This window comes from Nomascus leucogenys, chromosome 19 (assembly GCF_006542625.1).
Source record: "Nomascus leucogenys isolate Asia chromosome 19, Asia_NLE_v1, whole genome shotgun sequence".
Taxonomy (NCBI): domain Eukaryota; kingdom Metazoa; phylum Chordata; class Mammalia; order Primates; family Hylobatidae; genus Nomascus; species Nomascus leucogenys.
The window spans coordinates 14,673,611-14,696,926 of NC_044399.1; the positions used below are offsets into that span (position 1 = coordinate 14,673,611).

Genomic DNA, 23,316 nt, shown 5'->3' on the forward strand with positions numbered 1-23,316 from the left:
CACAAAAATTAAAAAAATAAAAAGATAAAAAATAAAGAAATGCAATGTGCAACCTATATTAGATGTGGACACTAGTGGGACAACGAACAGTATTTGAATTATGTGTAAATTGGATGATAGTATCGAAACAATGTAGCTTTGTTATCTGAGATGTTAATATTTAATGAATCTGAGTAAAAAGTACACAGAATACTTCGCATAATTTATGCAACTTTTTTGTAAATCTCAAATTTCCAAATGAAAAGTTATCTCCAGTTATTCTATTTCCTCTACCAATGCCCAACATTCACATACTTTTATTTTTCGTGACAATTTTTTTTCCTTTTCCTTCAACGTTTTTCTCGCTTATCCGTAGGAGGATTGAAGAGAAGATATTGTTGTGCAACATGTTAACTAAAGATCATCACTGCTGAGATCATTACACCTCTAAGCAGAAGGCACTTGGACATGATTAGCCCATTACAAAGCCCAACTGAGACTTGACCTGAACCTGGGAAAAGGGTACCCAGAGATGGTGGTAGAGCAGACCTCATCCAGTGACATCTGCTGAACTCAAGTTTACTTCCTAGGAAGTGGTCACTGTCAACTAGGACACATTCAGGCCATGAAGAAAGGATGCTTGTGTGAAGGGGATAAACAGAGCCTCCCTATATCTCCACTTCCACCTTCCAAAAAGCAGAATTAAAACATACTATAGTATGTTCAGAATTAAAACATACTAATGACTTCCCTGAAATTAGTGTCATTTGCCACAAAAGTGGATTCTCCTCCTGCACGTGCTAATAAGTTGAGCAGCACCACTTCCTCCTTGTAACTTAGGCAAAAATCAGAGGCAAAATAAGCTCTTTTCTAAGCCCCCATATCTAAGCAGACACCAAGTCCACAGATACTAACACTTTACACTTTCTTTTCTACCCTCTTGTTTGTTCGCAGCTAGTACCAAGTTTAGGGCCAGTACAGGCAATAAGACCACTGCTTTTGTCTTCCAACTGGCATCCCTCCAGCCAGACCTCTCCAGTCCATTGTTCATGCAGAGACCAGAGGGCTTCTCCCTAAACATAGATCTGTTCATGTTGCTTCTCTGGCCACACCCTTCTGTGTTGCCTGAGCAGCACAGAAGTCAAACCTGAGCATGATACTTGCGGCTCTCCAGGATCTGGTCTGCTTCCTTTCACTTTCTTCTTTTGGTGGCTGTTGTTTTCATACCATACACCAGCTGGGCTGAACTCAGTTTAAGTGTCACCTCTTCAGAGCAGTGAGCGTTTCCTCACTGCTTCCAGACACAGTGGCTGCATGCCCTCCTTTGACCCCTGTGTACTGTGCAGACTTTTATCACAGTGCCTGATATGTTTTGCTGTGTCCCCACCCAAATCTCATCTTGAATTGTAGTTCCCATAATCCCCACGTGTGGTGGGAGGAAACTGGTGGGAGGTAACTGAAGCATGGGGGGAGTTTCCCCTATGCTATTCTCATGATAGTAAGTTTTCACAAGATCTGATGGTTTTATAGAGACTTCCTCCTTCGCTCAGCTCTCATTCTTCTCTTTCCTGCTGCCATGTGAAGAAGGACCTGTTTGCTTCCGCTTCTGCCATGATTATAAGTTTCCTGAGGCCTCCCCAGCCCTGCAGAATTGTGAGTCAATTAAACCTCTTTCCTTTATAAACTACCCAGTTGCAGGCAGCTCTTTATAACAGTGTGAGAACGAACTAATACAGTATTCTAAATCTTTAGGGTATCTACTTCTTTGTTGATAGATCTATGTTCTCCACTGGTGTAGAGGTCCTTCACCAATTAGGTCCATTTACTGGGACCAGAATTAGAGCTTTATAGGTATTAGCCTATTTAATTCTTACAACAATTGTATTGTATTATTATTTCCATTTTTTAGACAACGAAATTGAGGTGATGAGAGATTTACTAACTTTTCCAAGCTCACAGAGCTAGTGACTGGTGGCCAAAAAGTCCAAACATTTTACTATCAATTGCCTTGTCTATTTTTCTGTCCCTAGAGTGTAGCACAGTGCATGTCAAATGACATATGCTTGAAGAATATTTGGTGAATATTCCACATATATTGCCCTGTTCAAACAACAGTTATTAGGCATGGCATTTTTCAATATTTTAATTAAGCAGCAGTTAACATATATAGTACTATGTATTGAGACAGTGACAAATGTAAAAGATGAAGCAACGTCTTCTATTCTCTGTCAAACCCCTGATTTCTCATCTCTAATCAAATATAATCCATGTAAAGTCATAGTGGGAAGAGGAAAAGACTATGCTTTACATAGTCAAATGCTATTCAAATATCAGTGCCATATATTTCCCTGGAAAATAGGAAGAAGTGTAGTACAGGGCCAAGAATATAGGTTTTAGAACCAGACAGAACTGGTTTTAGTTCCATGTATCACCTTAAATTGGTCATGTGACCTCATTTAAAACAGAGAGGATGGTAAGCACTTTCCAAGACAGTTTTAAAGATTAGCGCATGGCACACATTCCAGGGTTCCTTCTTTTGCCCCCAGTGATGCCAATGGCGAGAGGGCAAATATTTAAAGGAAAGAACCCACTGTTCATAAACAGAAACTCTCAACATCTCCAAATATTTGCAGGACCAATTAAAATGGATGTTCTGTCAACTTTAATCATTTTAGGAAAAAAGACACAAGGAGCTATATACTAACATTTCAAATCTCTTGCTCATATTGGGACAAACATGCTGTGACATGAGAAGTAACTGGCTGGTCAGAAATCATTGTCAGCAAACTATGGCAAACTAATAAAAATAAAATAAAAGCACCAGGCCACTCTATAAGGAAATCTTCCCATTATTCCAAGCAAATCATTTTGCTTGCATGTCAGGGGGAAGCGGCATGGTCTAATCCTTCATCATTAATGGCAAGAACATCAGACTGAAAGTCAGGAGTCCTGGCCCTGCCATTTTAAGGGTGACCTTGGACAAATTTTTAAAGATTTGATATTCATTTATTCAACAAATATTTATTGTTTGTGAGATCCCTCTTCTCAGGGAATTTATATCCTAACGGAAGAAGAAAGAGTTCATATAATAAACAGACAAACATAAGGATAGGCAGGAAAAAGTCAGCAGACACTGGTGAGTGATTTGTGGAGAATTAAGACAGCAATAAAATAGACAGTGACTGAGGTGGTTAATTTAGGCTGTATAGTCACTTTAGAAAAGGAAACATTTAAGCTAAAATATGAGGAAGGCAGTTCTCCTTTCTGGACTTCTGTATCCTTTTCTATAAAATATGACTGCTGAACTGAGATGCTTTTGAAAGTCGCTTCTAGTTCTAGGAATCTGTGATTTCATGGCTCGGATATATTATATGATATGGATGTGTGCACATATATTTTTAACTTCAAATATTATCCTAAATTTGGTTAAGTAAATCATGACAGTGAGTCTTAGCTTTGGAGACATTTAAGGTAACAGTAAATTACTTGTAAGGATCCAAATGTAGCTTGGCATACTGGACTTTTGTGGCTGTTCTCTGGGCTCTGAGAGGGAAGGGCATATTTTACTAATATTTTGGAAATATAGTCAAACTGGTTTCTGAAAAGAAGGATTAATATGTCCCTGCACATTTCAAAGTAGGCAAAATACATGCATTTGTAATAAGGTTAGAAATTGTCTTAAACTAATTCTTTTGGTGATCACCTACAACCACAAATTCAGACATACTGAAATTTTAAAAGGCAAAACTAAGCCACATGTTCTTTTTTACATAAAAATGGGAACCAAGTTTGAGGTGATATGGTATGGGATTTTTTTAAAGGAAATAATCATATTTTGCCCTATATTTTTCATGCACCAGTTAGCTAGAAAATTACAAAAGCTGAAAAACTCAGATAAACCGTACTATGAGGATTAACAAAACACATTCATCCCTTCCCCCTTGCCCCCATGTCCCTCTCTTTTTCCCTCCCACCCCAAGCTGGGGCATATTTCTGGAATGGAAATAAAAGCCTCTCAAACTGTGAGGCTTGAAAAATGAGGGCCTCTGAATTTTTAATTCTGTTAACTAATCATTAGAAAACTAGAATTTACTGTCTCTCTGAGAACCAGTGAGGTAGCGGGAACCAGAGACTCTGTGTTTAATTTTGCAGGAGCTGGCTGGTTTCCCAGCAACACATCGATTTGTGGGGCCACTACTTTGGGCACCTCAAAGATAATTAAATACTAAGTCTCTCTCTGATGTATGCAAAGTCTGCCTAAGTGGGTTGGCAGCCACAGTGAAGGTAGCAGTCACACATTTTTTGGTAACTGAACATTGCAATATCACTATCTATTCTTATCCTTATTCTGTAAGAACTTGTCTCTATCCTTAATATCCCCCAAAGTATCTCTGAGAATGAAGAAGGGGACAGAGAGAAAATGAAAAAAATGAGAGCTTACACAGTCAACACTTGGGGATCTTCTAGGTGTTTGGGATATGGAGATGAAGAGTGGAGTTTAATGTGTGTGAGAGAAATGATGAGGGGAGCACAACATTCTCTATCTCCTCTAGTTCAAGCTTCCATTTTATACATCGAGCAGCCAAGCACACAGATGAAGAATCTTCCCCCAAATTCTAAAACTAGTGGTAGAGGGAGGATGGTCACACACAAGTATGTGTCCACTAGTGCCCTGATCTTTCTACTACTCTAGTGAAAGGTAACACAATTTTTGAAAAACAATAATTTAAGAGACAATTTAAACTACGGGCATAGTTTTGTAACATTCCAGAAGTTGTTGGTGTTTCCATTCTAAACGCAATACTTCTGCATTCACTCACCAAGTAACAAGAGGTTATTTATAAGTCATATTCCCCCATCAAATGCACCTTTCCTTCAAAATAGACTTCAATCAGTAATGCCAGACAGACATCTTTAATTTCTAAAGGAGGAGGGGGACACTCACTGATTTACTTCTTGGAGAAGACTCTAGATGAGTAGCATCAGTAAGCCAGTGTGGCTTTCTTATTTGTACCACCAAATATTCAACAAATCCATTTCATTACCTACCAAGAACAGGGAAAATGCTCTTACATAAGGGGAAAGCAGAGAGGAGAGAAAACAAAAAGAGTGAGGGGGATATGAGACGACTTGTATTAGAGTCATTCAGAGACTCTTGGGAGAGATTTCCTAGAGGGCCTGAAAAAGTTTGCACCACCTCAGAAGAAATATTGGTGAAACGCAGTTACACATGGATTTGGCAAATGAGAGAAAATAGTTTGCACGCATAACAATAAAGTCAAGTCAGTTTAAAAAGTGCTTGAGAAAAAAATCTTAATTACAAGCCAAGTTGCCTTAAGTTCTGCTTTTGGAAAAAGTTAAGCTATCAAGGAACTAAAATCTCAAAAATATTCAGAAATCTTTGAACTCATATAAAAGTTACAACTTGTTTCTTAATTAGAACATTGAGAAAAGCTTAAAAGAAGAAATAGCAATGATACTTATATTATTTATGAAGAGCTTGGGTTCAAAGTGTATGTTCCTGTGTTTTAACATGTCAGATAATATGGACATTTTCCCCTTTTCCCAACTTCTACACTGTTTCCTCGTATCTTTAGAATATTAGGAATCTGACATAACATAAAGTGAGGCTCTAACCAGAGAAATCAGCCTCATCATCCTGGCGAGAAGGTGAAACTGACTGAGGTCGAGAACTTAAAAAGTGAAGGTAATGAGGAAAGTACATAACTGTAGTCACATTCATTTGCTTCAGGACCAGAGTCAGAACCTAAAGTTCCACATAGCAAAACTAATGTGACCTAATTTAGGGTTTACCCCAGGGATGCCACATGAACCTTCATGTTTGCTGAAAACAAGCACATCTCTAACTTCTATGCCCCATACCTGGAATACAGCTTGCGGCCTATGCCTTTGTGTTCCTAGCCTGCTCTTTAAAAAACACTGCAAGTGGTTTCCTCAAGTAATTCAAGGCAAAATGTTGAGACTGAACATGTTAAGGTCACAGTGCTTCAGAGAGAGTATGATTCTGATATTCATGACTTTTAAACTACAATCCACTTCAGTGATTTGACAAGAGTAGAGAATCTTTGATAGGTCTATCTTCTTTGAATCTCAATTTCTCTAACTCTGCAAGAGCAAACAATAGTATTGACCTCTTCATCTCACAGAGGGAAATAAGACTGTATCTGATAATAATTAGAAAGATATTCTGTGATGAGGCCCAAAATATTCTTAAAATCTGATTCATTTTTTAAAAGAAATTTATTGTTCTTTAGATGTAGTAATAACCATATAAATTATAAACTTGCTTTAAAATTAGATGGTAGAATGAGTTGGAGTTAGACCTCTAGGAAACTCTTTTGCAATGGGGATTATCTGGGAAGTCCTAGTTTCTAACAATTATTGACATGATGGTCTAACCCTGCATGCTAAAGCACGTGATTAAGGTTCCCGACTCCTGGACCCTATGGCCTCAGGGTGCATCAACTTAGAATTTAAGCCAAATTTCAACAGCCACCATATTTCTTTGATTTAGGAATTAGCATTCTTATTTATTCAATCAATAAGGATTTAAACTCTGAGTATGTGCACAGGACACTTAGAGTCAAAAGATGGTAAATACATCCTCTAGGGCTTCAGTTTTCATGGTGGTGGAGAAACAAAACTTTTAACAGTAATTAATAATGATAATAATTATAAATGATTAAGGCTCAAATATGTGGAATTCAAGGTTCCATTAAGCTTGCAATGGTTAGAGAAGGTTCCAGAGAGAAGATGGAGTGAGTGAGCCTTGAAGTACGGTATGGAGAAACTAAGATCTTGTGTCTCTGTTACATTATGTCCTTCTCAGTATAGGGAGAAGGGACAGCATTTTAGTACCTGGGCAGAGCACGAAGGAAATAAATTAGCTAAACTGTTTACTATATTTCCATTCAGATCTGCATTTTTCCTGGGCAAGAGTAAGCCACCATGATTAACTGATACTGTGAACCATCCTATCTCCTATTAAGAGAAAAATAATGTACACGTGTTCTGTGTGTAATCTACCATGCATATGCCTATTCAAGCATATGGAAAAATAAAAATAAATTTCATTGCACATATTCAACTACTAAATAGCTGATTGATAAATACACTGAAAAGTTTGCATTACCAAGATGATTACCCAGTTGACAGCTGTTTAAAGAAATCAAGAACTGACCTCCAATTATTGTTTTGTTTTGTTTTTTTCTTTTGAGATGGAGTCTCGCTCTGTCACCCAGGCTGGAGTGCAGTGGTGCCATCTCACCCACTGCAATCTCTGCTTCCCAGTTTAAGCAATTCTCCTGCCTCAGCTTCCCGAGCAGCGGGGACTACAGGTTCATGCCACCATGCCAGGCTAATTTTTGTAGGTTTAGTAGAGATGGGGTTTTGTCATGTTGGCCAGGCGCCAGGCTGGTCTTGAACTCCTGGCCTCAGGTGATCCTCCCACCTTGGACTCCCGAAATGCTGGGATTACAGGTGTGAGCAACCGCGTCCAGCCTAATTATTGTTAGTAAGAAAAATAATCATTCAGACACTCCCTTACCTGTCTCTGGGGCCAGGAGGCTTTGAGAATGGCTTCAGTTCTAAAGAACACGAGGAGCTTGCTGTCCTCCTCAGTCAGGTGAAATGATTGCCCCAAAATCTGCAGCACGTGAATGCGGGGCCGCACCGGCCAGGCATCATCAGCACAGAAAGGCCGCAGCCACTCCAGCAGGTCCTCAGGTGAAACCAGCTCCTCACTGCAGGGCAAAATCCAGAGGTATCTGTAAACTCCTAAGCCTTTTATTTTCCCCCTTCCAGTAATCAAATGTGGTCACTGACCTAACACTTGTTTGTTGGATGACTTCGTTTTTTTCCTCTTGAAAGGAAAAATTTTGGTTTTTAAAAGGCTTACAGCAAACTGTATTAGGTATTTAAAACCTATTTAAAATGAATGTAATTTTAAAACAGTATCATATTAAAATGAGTTATATAAAGCAGATAAATATCCTTGGCTAGTTTATTTCAAAATTTAATAAGTAGTAAGGTTTATTTCTGTTAATAATACCAATAGTGCAAGGCTGCATTCTAGTAATTTTACATATCTGATTACGCGTTGTCAATAATTAAGCAAAGTAGTCATCATAAGTTGCTTTTTACAGCTGAACCAACAAACTTCAGGTTAGTGATATAATAGCCCACACAAATGTATAATAGTGCTGTAGGACCTCAAAGCTCCAGTTCTTTCTACCATTTTTCCCAGATGATTAGAATTTCAATAGGCCATTAGAGTATCAAATTTTATACTGCTCTAAAAGTGAAGTATAAATGCTTGGTTATTATAGGACTGTGAAGTTTAAAGTGATTCAGAAAAGGGGACAGTTTGTACAATGTTCTATCTCGTACTGGAATCTCTTTTTTTGTAACCCCAAATGAATATCTTATTTGATTATGTCAATGGATTATTTATCCATAACTCTTAAGGGGTTATCCATACAGGAGACTCATTCCCACAAGAGCCTGGAGATCCATGCTAAAGCACCGAATTATACAGGTTTTGTTGTAGCCAGATCCTTATAAGGCTTTTAGCTATAAATCACCCAGACTGAATCCCAGTCTAACTTACCTTAAATCAAATTCCATGCCCTAATAAGATTACAAGACTTTTTTTTTAACTTCTGAGAAGAATACAATTCTGCGATGCCACTGAGTATGTCTTTCAGTATGTATTATTTAATATACTTGTCAAATGCTATCTTATGGCAATTTAAAAGAATTATTTATATTTAAGAATAAGTGAAACTACAAAATGTTGTGGATAATTGGTTTAAGAATTTCATAAATTTAGCAACTCAGTTGTTAATTTTACCTATAAGATTCCTAAATATTTATCAGAAATGGAAACAATTAGGGTGCAAAAATAGGATGCTACAAATATTTCTGGTGAAACTTTTGCAAGATGAATAGACAGTACAGTGTAATGGGTCTAATGGAAAGACCATTAAAAAAAATCTGATGGACCTAACTGAATCCTGGCTGCAGACTTTCGTAAGAACTCTAGATAAAAATCATGAATATTATCCTTCCCAAGTTATAGTGACACAGACAAAGGTCCCAAGAGTGTGTCACCTGGAGTCTGTGAAACCAAGATAACATATACAAAGCACCTAGCAAATTATGTGGTACAGAGGAAGTACTTAATAAATAGTAACTATCATTGTCATAATAACAATCATCACCATAATTATCAGCATCATCAAAGCACTATAGTTTGTGCTTAATGATACAGAGATAAAAAAAATTATATGGTCTCTGCCTTCAAAGAACTAATAATAGCATGGAATGCCAAGACTTTAAAAGTGACTATTACCCAAGTTACTAATATAAATGTGAACAACTGTTTTGGAGGAAGAGTGAACAGAACCAGGAAAGGCTTCAGAGAGGACGTGGCATCTGAACAGGATCACAGATGATAATTAGAATGTATATAAATGGAAGTGTGGGAAAATATAATCCAGACAGAGAACAGCAAGAAAAAAACAGCAAAAGATTTCAAAGGACAAAGAATTTTCAGGGAGAGATTAAAGCACAGATGTGTGGGTGGTAAATTAGAGGAGAGAGAGGTAAGGAATGATAGGCTTTCTCACCTAGGTAACCAAGAGACTGAATACAAGGCTGAAAAGGCAGTGCAGTTTAACTCTTTGACAGAACAGGCTCTGGAGGTGTTTGGCCTAGACTCAGTGCCCACATTTGCCACTTCCTGACAATGTTACTTTGAACAAGAAGTCACTCAATAGAGCAGAGCCTCAGTTTCCTTATTCGTATATTGGAGACGGATAACAATACTTTCCTCAGGGGTTGTTGAGAAATTAAACAGAAACATAAAATACTAAATGCAAGGCATGTAATACAATGTCTGGCATATAATTAAGTGCTTCAATTAAAAGCAACCATTATTATTAGGGATATCTGATCTTTTTTGCATGAAATGGGAATGATAGAGGATTTCTGAGCAATGAAACATCAGAAACATCTTACTGATTAGAAAAATGTATTGGCTGGGGCAGACTGAGGCACTTTTGATGAAGGCTTGAAGCTGTCTAATTCAGGAAGAAAGTAATTTGAAGCCCATTTCTGATTATAAGTCCTAACCAGTTTCGCATAAAATGAAGCTGATTTTTTGGCCCTCTCACCCAAGTGCCAAGAAGAGATAAGTAGGAAAAGCTAGAATGTGCGGAAGCTGTTGTCATGAAGACAAGCTGGGAGTTATAATAATAGCCAAAGCCCCCAGTATGGTGAATAAGAATGAAAACAATATTCATAATAAATTCTGAAGGTTTACTATGCACCATGAATTATATCACTTCATCATAACTATCTTTTTCTTGTATACTGTTATCATCTCCAATTTGTAGATGAGGTAACAATCTCAGATTTAAGAATCTGACTATGGCATTTTGAGCTGAATGATATTAAAATTTTAAAAAAGATAAAAATAATTTGTCCAAGGTTACACAGTAAGTAGTGGCACCAATATTTGAACTTGGACTATCTGACTACCTTGTCAATTACTACACAATGCTACTGAACCAAACGGGCTATTCCAGAACAGTGTGGCAGTGGATTAAAATTACTCAGCTATGATGAGATATAGAAGGATTATTACTCTAATATTTTTCAAGTTATTAAATCAAATTAGTTCCTTTTACATTAGAACTTACTGTGCAGCTAATACCATTTGACATTTTAAAGGAACATGCTCTCATTTTGTGTTGATAGTTCAAACATATAATAAAATTATGAGAAGTCCTCCCTAAAATAGAAGCATTGTGTTCTAGAAGCACCATGTCATAGATGTGCTTCGCTATTACTGGTGCTCAAGAAAACTACACAGAAACGAAAGGCAGCTCTTTAGAAAAAGCTGTCAAGGACATTGACTAGACACTATCTCCTGAAGATTTTAGCTTCAAAATTGCTTACATTTTTATTTCAAATTGAGTTCTTAAAATTCATAGTCACTCTTATGGTTCAGCAAATATACAAACACATACACACAAACATATGCACAGGGAAACAGAGAGGAAGAACCGTGATAAAATGTTAACAACTAGCAAATCAAGGGGAAGAGTATGTCAGTATTTTTTATCTGTGTAATTTTTCTAAGGGTTTTAAATTTTTCAAGATAAACAGGTAAAAAACAGCAATTATAACTTTTATAATGTAAAAACTAGAATAGGAAGAAGGAAAGTGATTTCATTTCTCATCTTTTATGAAAGCAATGAGAGGACTTGAGCTTAAAAATTAAAAAAGAACATTATTTCAAAACATATTTACTTCATTATAAGGGTAATACAAATGATTTTAAAAAGTCATGAAACACACTTTGGGAGGCTGAGGCGGGCAGAACACAAGGTCTGGAGATCGAGACCATCCTGGCGAACATGGTGAAACCCCGTCTCTACTAAAAATACAAACATTAGCTGGGCGTGGTGGTGCGTGCCTATAATCCCAGCTACCCAGGAGGCTGAGGCAGGAGAATCGCTTGAACCAGGGAGTCAGAGGTTGCAGTGAGCCGAGATCGCACCACTGCACTCCAGCCTGGTGACAGAGCAAGACTCCGTCTCAAGAAAAAAAAAAAAAAAAAAAAAAAAAGATTATAAAATAGATAAAAAAAGAAAATCTCTCATAGTTTCACTACAAACATGTAGGGAATTGCTTCCACCTTTTTCCCTATAATGAGATTGGGGAGGGGATATTATACTGCAAATGATAATTTAGTACATACACTATTTTTAAAAATTTGCTGATAAAGGAAACACACTCAGAATCAGTTTTGGTCCAAAAGATAAGAAGTCATGTGCAATACATAAACAGCTCTATTAACAGAAAAGAACAACAGCAGCAACCATGACAACAAAATATGCCCATTGAATGACTAATTTGAGACTGTGTTACTCTGAGGTGGAATGAGTGTTCATCTGGCATTTCCCTATTATGTAATGTAGCATGGAAGGACATTCACAAAAGTACAAAAGAATGGAAGGGAAATGTCAAGCAAACAAAGGAAATTATTGAATCAGAGCAAGAAGACAGATTTTTTAAGAATATAAATAAGCGAATCCTCAGTAAGAGAGTTTTCAGGTTCTGCATGGCATACACATAACAAAGATAACCCAAACTTAAATTCAAATAGTTAAGGTACATTAAAGGAGATGGTAAATATAAAAGCATTTTATAAATCATGATGCACTAATCAAAATAAAATGTTCTTATATGAGAATGCAAGAAAGCAGAACTATATTCAAGCAAGCAAAACACACACATTTGAGATTTCTTGTAAATATAAATGTCATAGAATTTGAATACCTGAAGGAACATTAGGTCTCTTCCACACTGAAAGTAAACTGGCAACCAGATTTTGTGGCTGGCTTGCATAGTAGATGCCAATGTTTCAAAATTAAGGAATTTCACCGACACATACACAGAGTCAGGATGTTCCAGCTCCTGTTTAAAAACTGGATGACAGGCCGGGCGCGGTGGCTCACGCCTGTAATCCCAGCACTTTGGGAGGCCGAGGCAGGCGGATCACGAGGTCAGGAGATCGAGACCATCCTGGCTAACACTGTGAAACCCCGTGTCTACTAAAAATACAAAAAATTAGCCGGGTGAGGTGGTGGGCGCCTGTAGTCCCAGCTACTCGGGAGGCTGAGGCAGGAGAATGGCGTGAACCCCGGGGGGCGGAGCCTGCAGTGAGCCGAGATCCTGCCACTGAACTCTAGCCTGGGCGACAGCGAGAGTCCGTCTCAAAAAAAAAAAAAACTGGATGACAGTAAAATAGTGGCAAAAACAGGCTGGGGCCAAGGCAGCAGCGGCCTCCTTTAGACAAGGCCTGGGTGAGCTTTCTAGTTTGTCCCAGGCTCTCCCACTGCCTATCTCCTCTGAAGCCCTCTGGAGGGAGGGAGGGGTATATACAAGTGAGCTAACAGTGAAGGACACAAACACTCATTCCATGTAGGTCCCGTGCCTCCATTAATGAACTGACCCACATACTATGCACACTTTCCTCACTACATATGCAGCGGGTGGGGCAGACATTTCCCAGGAGAATGTCTTCTATTGATCAGCTCCCATGAAACAATCAGGGGGAAGTGACGAGGAATAAGAACTGCAAATAAACAAATGGGTAAATGGTACTGTAGTAATATAAAAAGGGTGACTTTAGGAAAATCATAATCAAGGTATATAAAAAGAAAAATGCCTGGAAAGGTAAGGATGCCAGTATGCACACAATTCCAATCTCAAAGCTTGACTCCTGATAAATACAAATAATCTCTTATTTACAAATAATCTCTTGTGGCTGCTCTCAAATATATGCCAATCCAGAATATCTTCCTGGGCTTCACTTATCAGTGAAAGAGTGGACACACCTTGCTGTAACACGGCAGAGTGGATACTCATAAATATGGCCTGAAGTGATCCAGAAATATTGCGGTAACAGAGTGGATCCACCATCCTGGATTGTGACCACAGCTTTCAGGAGTGCTCAACCTCACAGAACACAAGGCCTCATGCACTGCAGGTGCTCAGAGAACACTGGATGATTTACTTTGCCTCACAGAGCAGGAAGAGGGAAAAAGAAATCAGATTCAATTTGCTCTAGGTGTGCCGTTCTTTCTTCTCTTTTTTTTTTCCTCTCTTTCTTTTCACTTTAAAAATAATGTGCAATCCCTAGATAACAGCAAAGAGTTTAATAAAGTCTGAATTATGTGACATTGTTCAATACTTATATGAAACTTTAAGGCAGCTGAAGCTGAGACTGTGGTGAAGTAGCAATTTAAACAATCACCCCCCCCCAAAAAAAAAAAACTCAATAGTTTTGAAGTAAATCTTTCTTCTTTTTTTGAATATCGCACAGAGGAATTCCACATTAATTACCTGTTATCTGATGAATTTAATGCTATAAATCCTTTTGAGAATGACAAATATACTGGCTCACGCTTGTGAGACATTCTTGTTAGGAAGTTTTTTAAAGCTAGATGAAGGCAAGAAGTAGAAAGGGAAATAAGGCAAAGGCAGAGAGAAGCACGTCAAAGAGACAAGGTAAGACCTTGCTACTCAAAGTTCTTCCATGGACTGGGTATCACTTGGGAGCTGGTTAGAAATGAAGAATTTCAGACCCCACCCAGACCTACTCAATCAAAATCTGTATTTTAATAAGATCCCCAGGCAATTCCTATGCAGAATTAAGTGTGAGAAGCACTGCTTTATTTTCCTGTGCTGGCTCTTAGTGTCAAAAGGAGGTCATATGATGAGAGAAACGCATACCTCTCTGAGCTTCATTTCCTAATCTGTAAAATTCAGATGACAATTTCTGTATGATAAGGTTGTTCTGAGGACTAAGTGAGTTACTGAATAGCACCTTTCCAAAGTGTTGGCATAGAGGAATTAGATGTTTGTTAGGATTTTTTGTTTCCTTGTTTTTAAAATATTTGACAGCAGTATTTTCTTAATTCCAGGTTTGACAGATATGCTTTTAGAACAGTCTTAGTGTTGAATTTTATTTAAAAAAAACTTACTTTTCTTAAGCAAATTCTTAACACGAACTAGAAATCGATATTTTCTTCTTGAAATATGATGTTATAAATACACATAAATAATAAGAGACAGCATACACATTTATGGATTTCTTTTACGAAAGAAATTTCATATGCACAAATAATTAATTCCTTTGTCCTACCTTTAATTGTAGATGTATGAAAGGTCTTTGGCATGATTTAAAATCCTTAAAACACTCAACTCTCATGTCTAGAGGCAAGAACGTGGTTAAACTGAAAAGAAAGCCATCTGTACAGGTGGCCTGTCTAGGTGTTATAATTTTAACACAAAATTAGCACAGATAAAGGAAGAGGAAAAGAGAGCTTTTTGGGTGAGGCAGGAGCTGCAGCGAAAGAGCAAATGATTCTAACACTTATTTTGTGGAGTCGTCAGGATTTTCTACATAGATGATCATGCTATGTGCAAATGGGGACAATCTGACTTCCTCCTTTCCCATTTAGATGCCTTTTACTTCTTTCTCTTGTCTTATTGCTTTAAATAGAACTTCTAGTGTGATGTGTTGAATAAAAGTGGTGAAAATGGGCATCCTTGTCTTGTTCCAAACCTTGGAGGAAAAACTTTCAATTTTTTCTCATTAAGTATTATGCTATGGGTTTGACACAGGTGGTCTTTACTGTATTATGTTCCTTCCATATTTAGCTTGTTGAGTTTTATCATGAAGGGATGTTGAATTTTATGGAATGCTTTTTCAGCATCTATTAATGAATTTGGTCAAGCTGTAGATACAAAATCAACATACAAAAATCAGTAGCATTTCTATACGCCAATAGCAAACAATCTGAAGAAGAAATTAAGAAAGCAATTTCATTTACAAGACAGCTGTGAAAAAAATACCTAATAATATACTTAACCAAGGAGGTAAAAAACCTCTACAGTGAAAACTATAAAACACTGATGAAAAAATGGAAGAGGACACAAATAAATGGAACGATATTCCATGTTCATGGATTGGAAGAATACTGTTTAAACATCCATAATACCCAAAGTGATTTACAGATTCAATGCAATCCCTATCAAAATATCAATGGCATTCTTCACAGAAACAGAAAAAAAATCTTAAAATTCATATGGAAAGGCAAAAGACCCTGGATACCTAAAACAAACACAGCTGGAGGCATCACACTGTTTGACCTCAAAATACACAACAAAGCTATGGTAACCCAAACAGCATGGTAGTGGCATAAAAACAGATACATATACAAATGGAACATAATAGAGAACCCCAAAATTAATCCATGCATTTATAGCAACTGATTTTTGACAAAGGCTCCAAGAACACACACTGGGAAAAGTACAGTCTCTTCAATAAATGGTGCTGAGAAAATTAGATAACCACACAAAAAAGAATGAAACTAGACTTCTATCTCTCCCCATATATTACAAATATCAACTATAAATGAATTAAAGACTTAAATGTAAAACCCAAAAATATGAAACTACTAGAAGAAAACATAAGACAGAAGTTTTATAAAATTGGACTGAGCAAAGATGTTTTGAATAAGACCCCAAAAGCTCAGGCAACAAAAGCAAAAACAGACAGATGGAATTACATCAAACTAAAAAGCTCTGTTATGTCAAAGGAAACAATCAATAAAGTGAACAGACAGCCTACAGAATTGGAGAAACTATTTGTAAACTGTACATCAGATAAGGCGTCAATATTCAGGATATACGAGGAACTCAAACAACTCAATAGCAAAAATATAAATAATCTGACTTAAAAGGAGCAATAGTGACCTGAAGTGAAATAGACCTGAAGTGACATTTCTCAAAAGAAGACATGCAAATACCCAATAAACATATGAAAAAAATGCTCGACATCACTAATCATCAGGGATAGTAGGATGAATTAGAGCAAATACCAATGTACTGTATACTTCAAGATTAAGAATTTGAAACTTGTCACCACAAAGAAATGATAAATGTTTAAAATGATGGATATGGTAATTATACCAGTTTTATCATTATACTATGTATACGTTCATTGAAACATTACAGGCCGGGCGTGGTGGCTCATGCCTGTAATCTCAGCACTTTGTGAGGCCAAGGAGTGTGGATCACCTGAAGTCAGGAGTTCAAGATCAGCCTGGCCAACATGGTGAAACCCCATCTCTACTAAAAATACAAAAATTACCCGGGCATGGTGGTGGGCACCTGTAATCCTGGCTACTCAGGAGGCTGAAGCAGGAGAATCACTTGAACCCAGGGGGCAGAGGTTGCAGTGAGCTGAGATTGCATCACTGCATTCTGGCCTGGGCGACACTGCAAGACTCTGTCAAAAAAAAAAAAAAAAAAAAAAAAAAAACCAAAAAAAAAAACAAAAAAAAACATTACATTGTACCACGTAAACATGTACAATTATTATGTGTCAATTATACAATATAAAAATTAAATTTAAAAGAAGCAAATAATATTTGCATCAACATAAAAAGATAAAAGAGGACATGTGGGCCTGGCGCGGTGGCTCACGTCTGTAATCCCAGCACTTTGGGAGGCTGAGGTAGGTGGATCACCTGAGGTCAGGAGTTCGAGACCAGACTGACCAACATAGCAAAACCCCATCTCTACTAAGAATACAAAAATCAGCTGGACACGGTGGCAGGCACCTGTAATTCCAGCTACTCGGGAGGCTGAGGCAGGAGAATTGTTTGAACCAGGGACGTGGAGGTTGCAGTGAGCCGAGATTGCACCATTGTACTCCAGCCTGGCCAACAAGAGCAAAACTCCATGTAAAAAAAAAAAAAAAAAAAAAAAAAGAAAAGAAAAGAAAAAAAGGGAACATGTGAATAATGGCATAAATTGCTTAAAAATTTACCACAAAACCACATATTTGGTGGTGGCTGTCAACACACTCCCTCAAATTCTCACCTTTTAATGCAGTCTCCCTGCCAGGGATATTGTGGGATAGTATATCCATAACCCAAAAGCATGTAATGTGCTTTTGTGCGTGACATCTGAAGATGTGTATGAGTGAGGTTATTGTCAGAACAGACACTATGGAGGGTAATGGGTGTCCAGGTTACGAGTTTGGGACTGAGGGAGGCTTGGTATGTCAACAAGAGAAAGGGTGAGGGGCACATAAGGCCTGGCACGGGCTCCTAGAGGTTAGGCTGTCATGTCATGCCAAGGAATGAATAACTTGACAGCATTACTTTCAAAATCCAGAATAACCATATCACTGCAAAGACCCTCCTTGGAACTACCTGGAAAACGTAAACTGTCTCCCCTACGTGATTCTGCCAGGTGCATTATTGGGAAGGGAAACCCAAACAAAGGGTGTCGGGTTTAACTGTGCAGATTCAAAAAATACTTGCCAAAATAAAAGTTATGGCTTTGTATTTCTTCTTTTTATTTTCTGGGCAAAAAAAAAAAAGTTCTCTGAAGTTTCTTTTGTTAAGAAGGCTTTGTTATTCTGTGTCTCTAGAATAAAAAGTAAGATCTTGTTCTGTTTCTACACCCCTAATGTCTTCTTCAAACCTTAAAAAATAGTCTGTATTAAAGTGAGTCTCAAATTGGATTCTTCTGTAAATGTGGCTAGAAATTCACTAAGACGAAATACTGCCTTTTAATATTCTTGAGATGTCCCAGTGGGACAAGACACAGTACCTGTTGAGACCCTTTCATCTTGGGAGGCCAGGATCCAGAGGCAGCCTAGCCTGAGAGAAGCTAGGCTGTGGATGGCAGCTCCCTGGGAGCTGATGGCTGAGAACTCACTGACAAGCTGGGAATGAGATGGCAGTAGTGAGATGGGCCCTGGAAGGAGGGTAAGTGTTTCCCACGTAGCATCTCTGCCTGCTCTGCTACCTGCTGCATGTGCAGTTGCTCAAGGAGCTTCCTCAGCCTGGAATACCACCATCTATCTCCTCCAAACAGACTCTTCTTTCACTGACCAGCTCTGTGTCACCCCTTGTGTATCCTGCCCTAACTACTCCCTCCACTCTGCCTTCCGTACAGCGCTTCCCATTCTATAGCACAGTGACTATGGCTACAGGCCAGATCGTCTCCCACGCAAGACTGTGAGCTCCTTGGGGTTAGAGGTTGTTTCTTATCCATATGACCCCTTTGTGACTTCACACAGAGCATGGCACAGAGTAAACCCCATGAATCATTAATTTCTTTTTAAAATGGGGGGCCTAAATCAGCCACTGCTACAGCGACTTTCCTATCTGAAGAACCATAAGCAAAGGGGTTTAGAAACACTGTGCAAAGTAAAAAGCACAGGAAGTAGAAACCCCTGCTTGCAATGTTTTTCCACCTTCACCTACATAGCTCATTCTATATTCTGTCACTCAAACCTTGTGCACAAAGCAGTGCAGGGAAATAGACTATGAAGGCATCGGCATCTGAGTACTACATTATCATTTAGAGCCAGGGTGGAATCCTGGTTCTATTTCCCAGCTCTACGACTCTGGGCAAGTCAACTCCTCTCTCTGAGCTTTTAGGTCCTCCTCTGAAAATGGCAACAACATATACAGCCGTTAGAAATAATAGTCACAATAATCATTAAATCTACAAAGATCAATGGAAAGTCTTACAATAGCAAGAAGATAAGAGCATACAAAAGTTTATACATTTAAATTGAAACTATATAAAAAGATATCTGTACCTGAACAATAACTGGTAGGTAACATGTAAATAAAAATAATTATATTACCAAATGGAACTATGGGGAGTTTTCTCAAACCCACCTTCATTATATTCTATCATATTTTCAATTAAAGAAAGAAAACTGGGGAGAGGACTTGTATGGCTGACATGGACATTAGGCATTGTAAAGACCTTTGTGAATTTCGAGGACATGCATAACTTCATTTGTGGTTGCTCTTTTTATCAGTATCATTGTACCTGAATGAAAAATTCTTTCTAAAAATAGCATCGGAGATACACATCTTTCTAGGCTTATAAAGCCTATATACTTTGAGTCCTAAAACAAAGGAGACTTTAATTTATACAAAGTTTTTTTGTTTTTTTTTTTTAAAAAAAACTCACCCTAGGAATTTCCACACTTAATCAATACAGTTAATGTGTTGGAAATGAGAATCCCCTATCTTGTGGGAAGCTCAGAGCAGTTTCTGCCCTGACAGAATGATTATGATGATGATTATTTCTAATGGCTGTGAAGGAGGCAAGAGAAAACAATGCTCTCCATGGCAAGCAGGACCTGGAGCTGGTGGGGTCAGCACAGAGAGCTAAGAATACCATGTCTCCAGGTGCACAGCCGCTCCTTTCCCACCTAAAAATGTGGCTTAGTCTTGGAAGCCTCATACATACGGATACTAAGAGCAATTCTAACACTCTGAGGAAAGCCAGTTAATGAAGATGCACATACTGTTCTAGTCTTACCCCTTGTCCACACTGGTGTGGACTGCTGCAACAACACCTTCCAGGACCTTCAGTGGGTCCCTTGGCCCACCAAGGTCAGCACTGCCACCACTGTGAAAAGAGAGAGAAACTGATTCAGAAAAGGATCACTCAAGTCTCAGAAATATACTTGGTATTCACACCCTTAAATGAACCTGGCTGGATTCTGGCATAGTATACTGCCTGCCCATAGTCACTTGTGCTATGTGATGTCTACAAATGTACCAAGCCCTACACTAGGTGCTAATGAAACATTTTCTGCCCTTAAGGAGCTCAGTCTAATATACGCATGTTTTCCTATCAAGAGAATAACACATTCTACTTGCACTGTGTCATTTGAAAAACATTCGTTGAACATTAACTGTATGAGCTACTTTAAGCATTAAATGTAATAATGATTTAAATCCTCCAGTTGAAGTTGTTTTTTTTTAAAGAAGCACTAATATTTACTTGCTACTAATAAGTACCAGGCAATGCTAAACAGTTCACATATATTCTGCCACTATTAAACACAACATCCTATGAGACAAGTACTATTATTATGCCCATTTTACTGATGTTATGTGTAGAACTCTAGTGAATCATGAAAATGCAACAGAGGAAAAAAATATTTTCGATGAGTTTTTCAAATAATTTAATGATATAAATCAACTGCTAGATCCCGTTCCTTTCATGTCTTTGTTATTTCGTGCCTACTACATTTTATTAATTTCCTAAAAGGTAAATGTTATGAACATTGTCAATAAAAATTTATTTTCCGTAGAAACAGAAGTAGCTGAATTCCTTAAGTTCCCTTTTCCTTCCATTGCTGGAAGATTTAATTCACATTTATTGAATGTCTTCTGTGTGCCAAGGATACCATTTATTGGATCAGAACCAAATCTTCAGTGGTAGAATTGGACGCAGAAAAAGATAAGTAACATAAATTATATTTATCTTTTTCTGCGTCCAATTCTACCACTGAAGATTTATACAAATTTTATTTACACAAAATTTGTAAGTGTAAAAACTATTCCATCATATTTTAATTATTCATGAAAATGGGCAATTTTTAAGAAATAAACTAATCAAAACACTAATTTTTCCAAATGCATATTTTTGTGAGCTTCATCTAAAACTTGGTTTAAGAAATAATAAAAAGATAACCATAAACTAAAAGGTACGAAATATGGCCAACAAATATCTGTCATCATTTGAAAGAGGACACTGGTTCATATAACCAACATCAAAAAATCCTAATAAGCAAACAATAAAACAAAGCTTTATTAATTTGAAATTTGTTCTTTTTAAAAAAAGTTATGAAATTCTATGTATCTCCCTATATATAAAATTAATGGATACCTCAGAGCATTAAGGTAAAAACTGTATGAGGCTGGGGTAATTAAACTGATAAAGGCTCATTTGATTTCGGTTCAGCTGCAGAAAACTGACATGCATTTAATCAAAAAGTTCCTCAAGAGCAATACAGAATTAAAAAGAATGCTTAAAAGGAGAATAAATTAAACATAACTAAATCTTTTAGCCTAATTGCATTATTCACAAAAAGTACTTGATGCCTCATTATTTTCTTGGCTTCACTTTTGCCTCTTTTCTAATCCTCTTGGATGCATTCCTACAAAGGCACCCGCATATCGACACAAAGCAAGAATTTCTCAGTTGTCAGTTTTGTGCCATTAATTGCAGGTAAATAATGTCTAAAGACACTTTACAGATGTCTAACTTCATCAGTGTATGATCAACCTTGCCTTGGGTTTTTCAAAACAACCTCTGGGAACCATTTTCCCACTACTATAAAGAATGGGAATTAGAAATGGTAAGATCTGAAAAACCATATTGAAGTCACAGGACAGTCTGAAACTGACTTACCTGTGTCAAATGCCATTTTGGCCTTTCCCTTATTTCAAGAAAAGACTGTAAAAGGGGGTCCACCCAGAAATTACGTAGCTTAAGATGTTATACACAATACCAACAATGAAACATTTTCATGGTCTCCATTCTGAAGACATAAGACTATGAGAACTCTAAAAATAATCTCTCACTTTTGTAAAGTCCTTCAAAACTTATAAAATGCTTTTACATACAGGATGATAGTTTAGCACCATCGCTGACAAAGTGTCACTCCAGTTTTTCCACAATGACCACCCTCTAGCTTACCTCAATGCAGAAATTATTTTCATGATTGCACTCTGCACTATATCCTTGGGTGAGATGTCAAGAGGGCCAACTGCCACCTCTAGCAGCTGCTGAATCATTGCTAGAGGCTGACCATCTAAACAAATAGCCACAGCTTCATCATGAAGTTTCTCTTTTTCTGATCGGGACAGATCATAGAGGTGACTGTATTTTTGTAGTGTTTCCTGTAAAGACATGGTAATCAACACTTAAGTATCAAATAGAAATTAAATGTATCTACATGCACAAAGTGAAACATATTTAGATCCTCGAACCAAATACATGGAAAGCAGCAACACCATACCAAAGGGCATGTATTAGTTAGTTATTAAGAGCTTAGGCTCAAGGATCACCCACATTTGAGTGCAAATTCTGGCTTTACCATTTATTAGTTAGTGGGCCTTTGTGATCTCAAATTTCAGTATCTGTAAAATGAGGATGAGGAAAATAGGGTCGTGTGAATAGAGGGTGTTTGAACATTAACTGAGATAATATAAAAGTCAGTTCTTTAGCACTTCGTGAATAAAGTAATGCTCAATAAGATGAGCTTTTCTATTATTATTATTACTAATGCACTATGACCACATAATAATCTATTGAGCTACAACTATGTAATCCCAGGTATTATACATATGGTATCTAAATTAATACTTGTAATAACCCTGCACGTATTTTTCAATTAGCTCCATGTTATAAAAAAGGAAACTAAAGACCAAGGAGATTGAGTAACATGACCAAAGTTACATGGCTACCAATTAGCAGAGCTAAGATTAGAACCCAAAAGTCTACTCTCCTGCCCTAGGCCACACTGCTTGCCTCTCTTTGATAATATCTGTAAAAACAAATGTTCTAACAAATAATTTAAGAAATAAGAGGCAAGCTATTGTTTCTAAGCATACCAAATACAGTCACTTAATGATAATAACAGTTTCCAGATTGTTTATAATTTCCCTTGTAATCCAGGATATACTGTTTTGTCTTTGAAACCAACCATGAGAAAAATCTGAATATTAACTGAATATTTGATGATATTAAAAAATGTTAATTTTTTTGCTAGTGATCATGTTACAGTGGTTATTTTAAAGTATCTTTTAGAGATAGATAGGGAGGTATTTATGAATAAAATGAAAAGATGACTGAGATTTGCTTCACAATCCACAAGAGCAAGGTAAGGGAAGGCAGCGG

The 23,316-nt window shown here is 37.4% G+C and overlaps 1 protein-coding gene across 1 annotated transcript in view; it reads right to left on the reverse strand.

The window, feature by feature from the left end:
* The window catches only part of NBAS (NBAS subunit of NRZ tethering complex), a 388,298-nt gene that overhangs the window by 44,287 nt on the left and 320,695 nt on the right, over window positions 1-23,316 (reverse strand). Inside the window, exons 46-48 of the mRNA XM_030800558.1 lie at window positions 22,114-22,316; window positions 19,942-20,031; window positions 7,547-7,742 (exon numbers count right to left, since the gene is read on the reverse strand). Of these exons, the coding sequence (XP_030656418.1) occupies window positions 7,547-7,742; window positions 19,942-20,031; window positions 22,114-22,316 (489 nt within the window). The remainder of the gene's footprint in view (window positions 1-7,546; window positions 7,743-19,941; window positions 20,032-22,113; window positions 22,317-23,316) is intronic.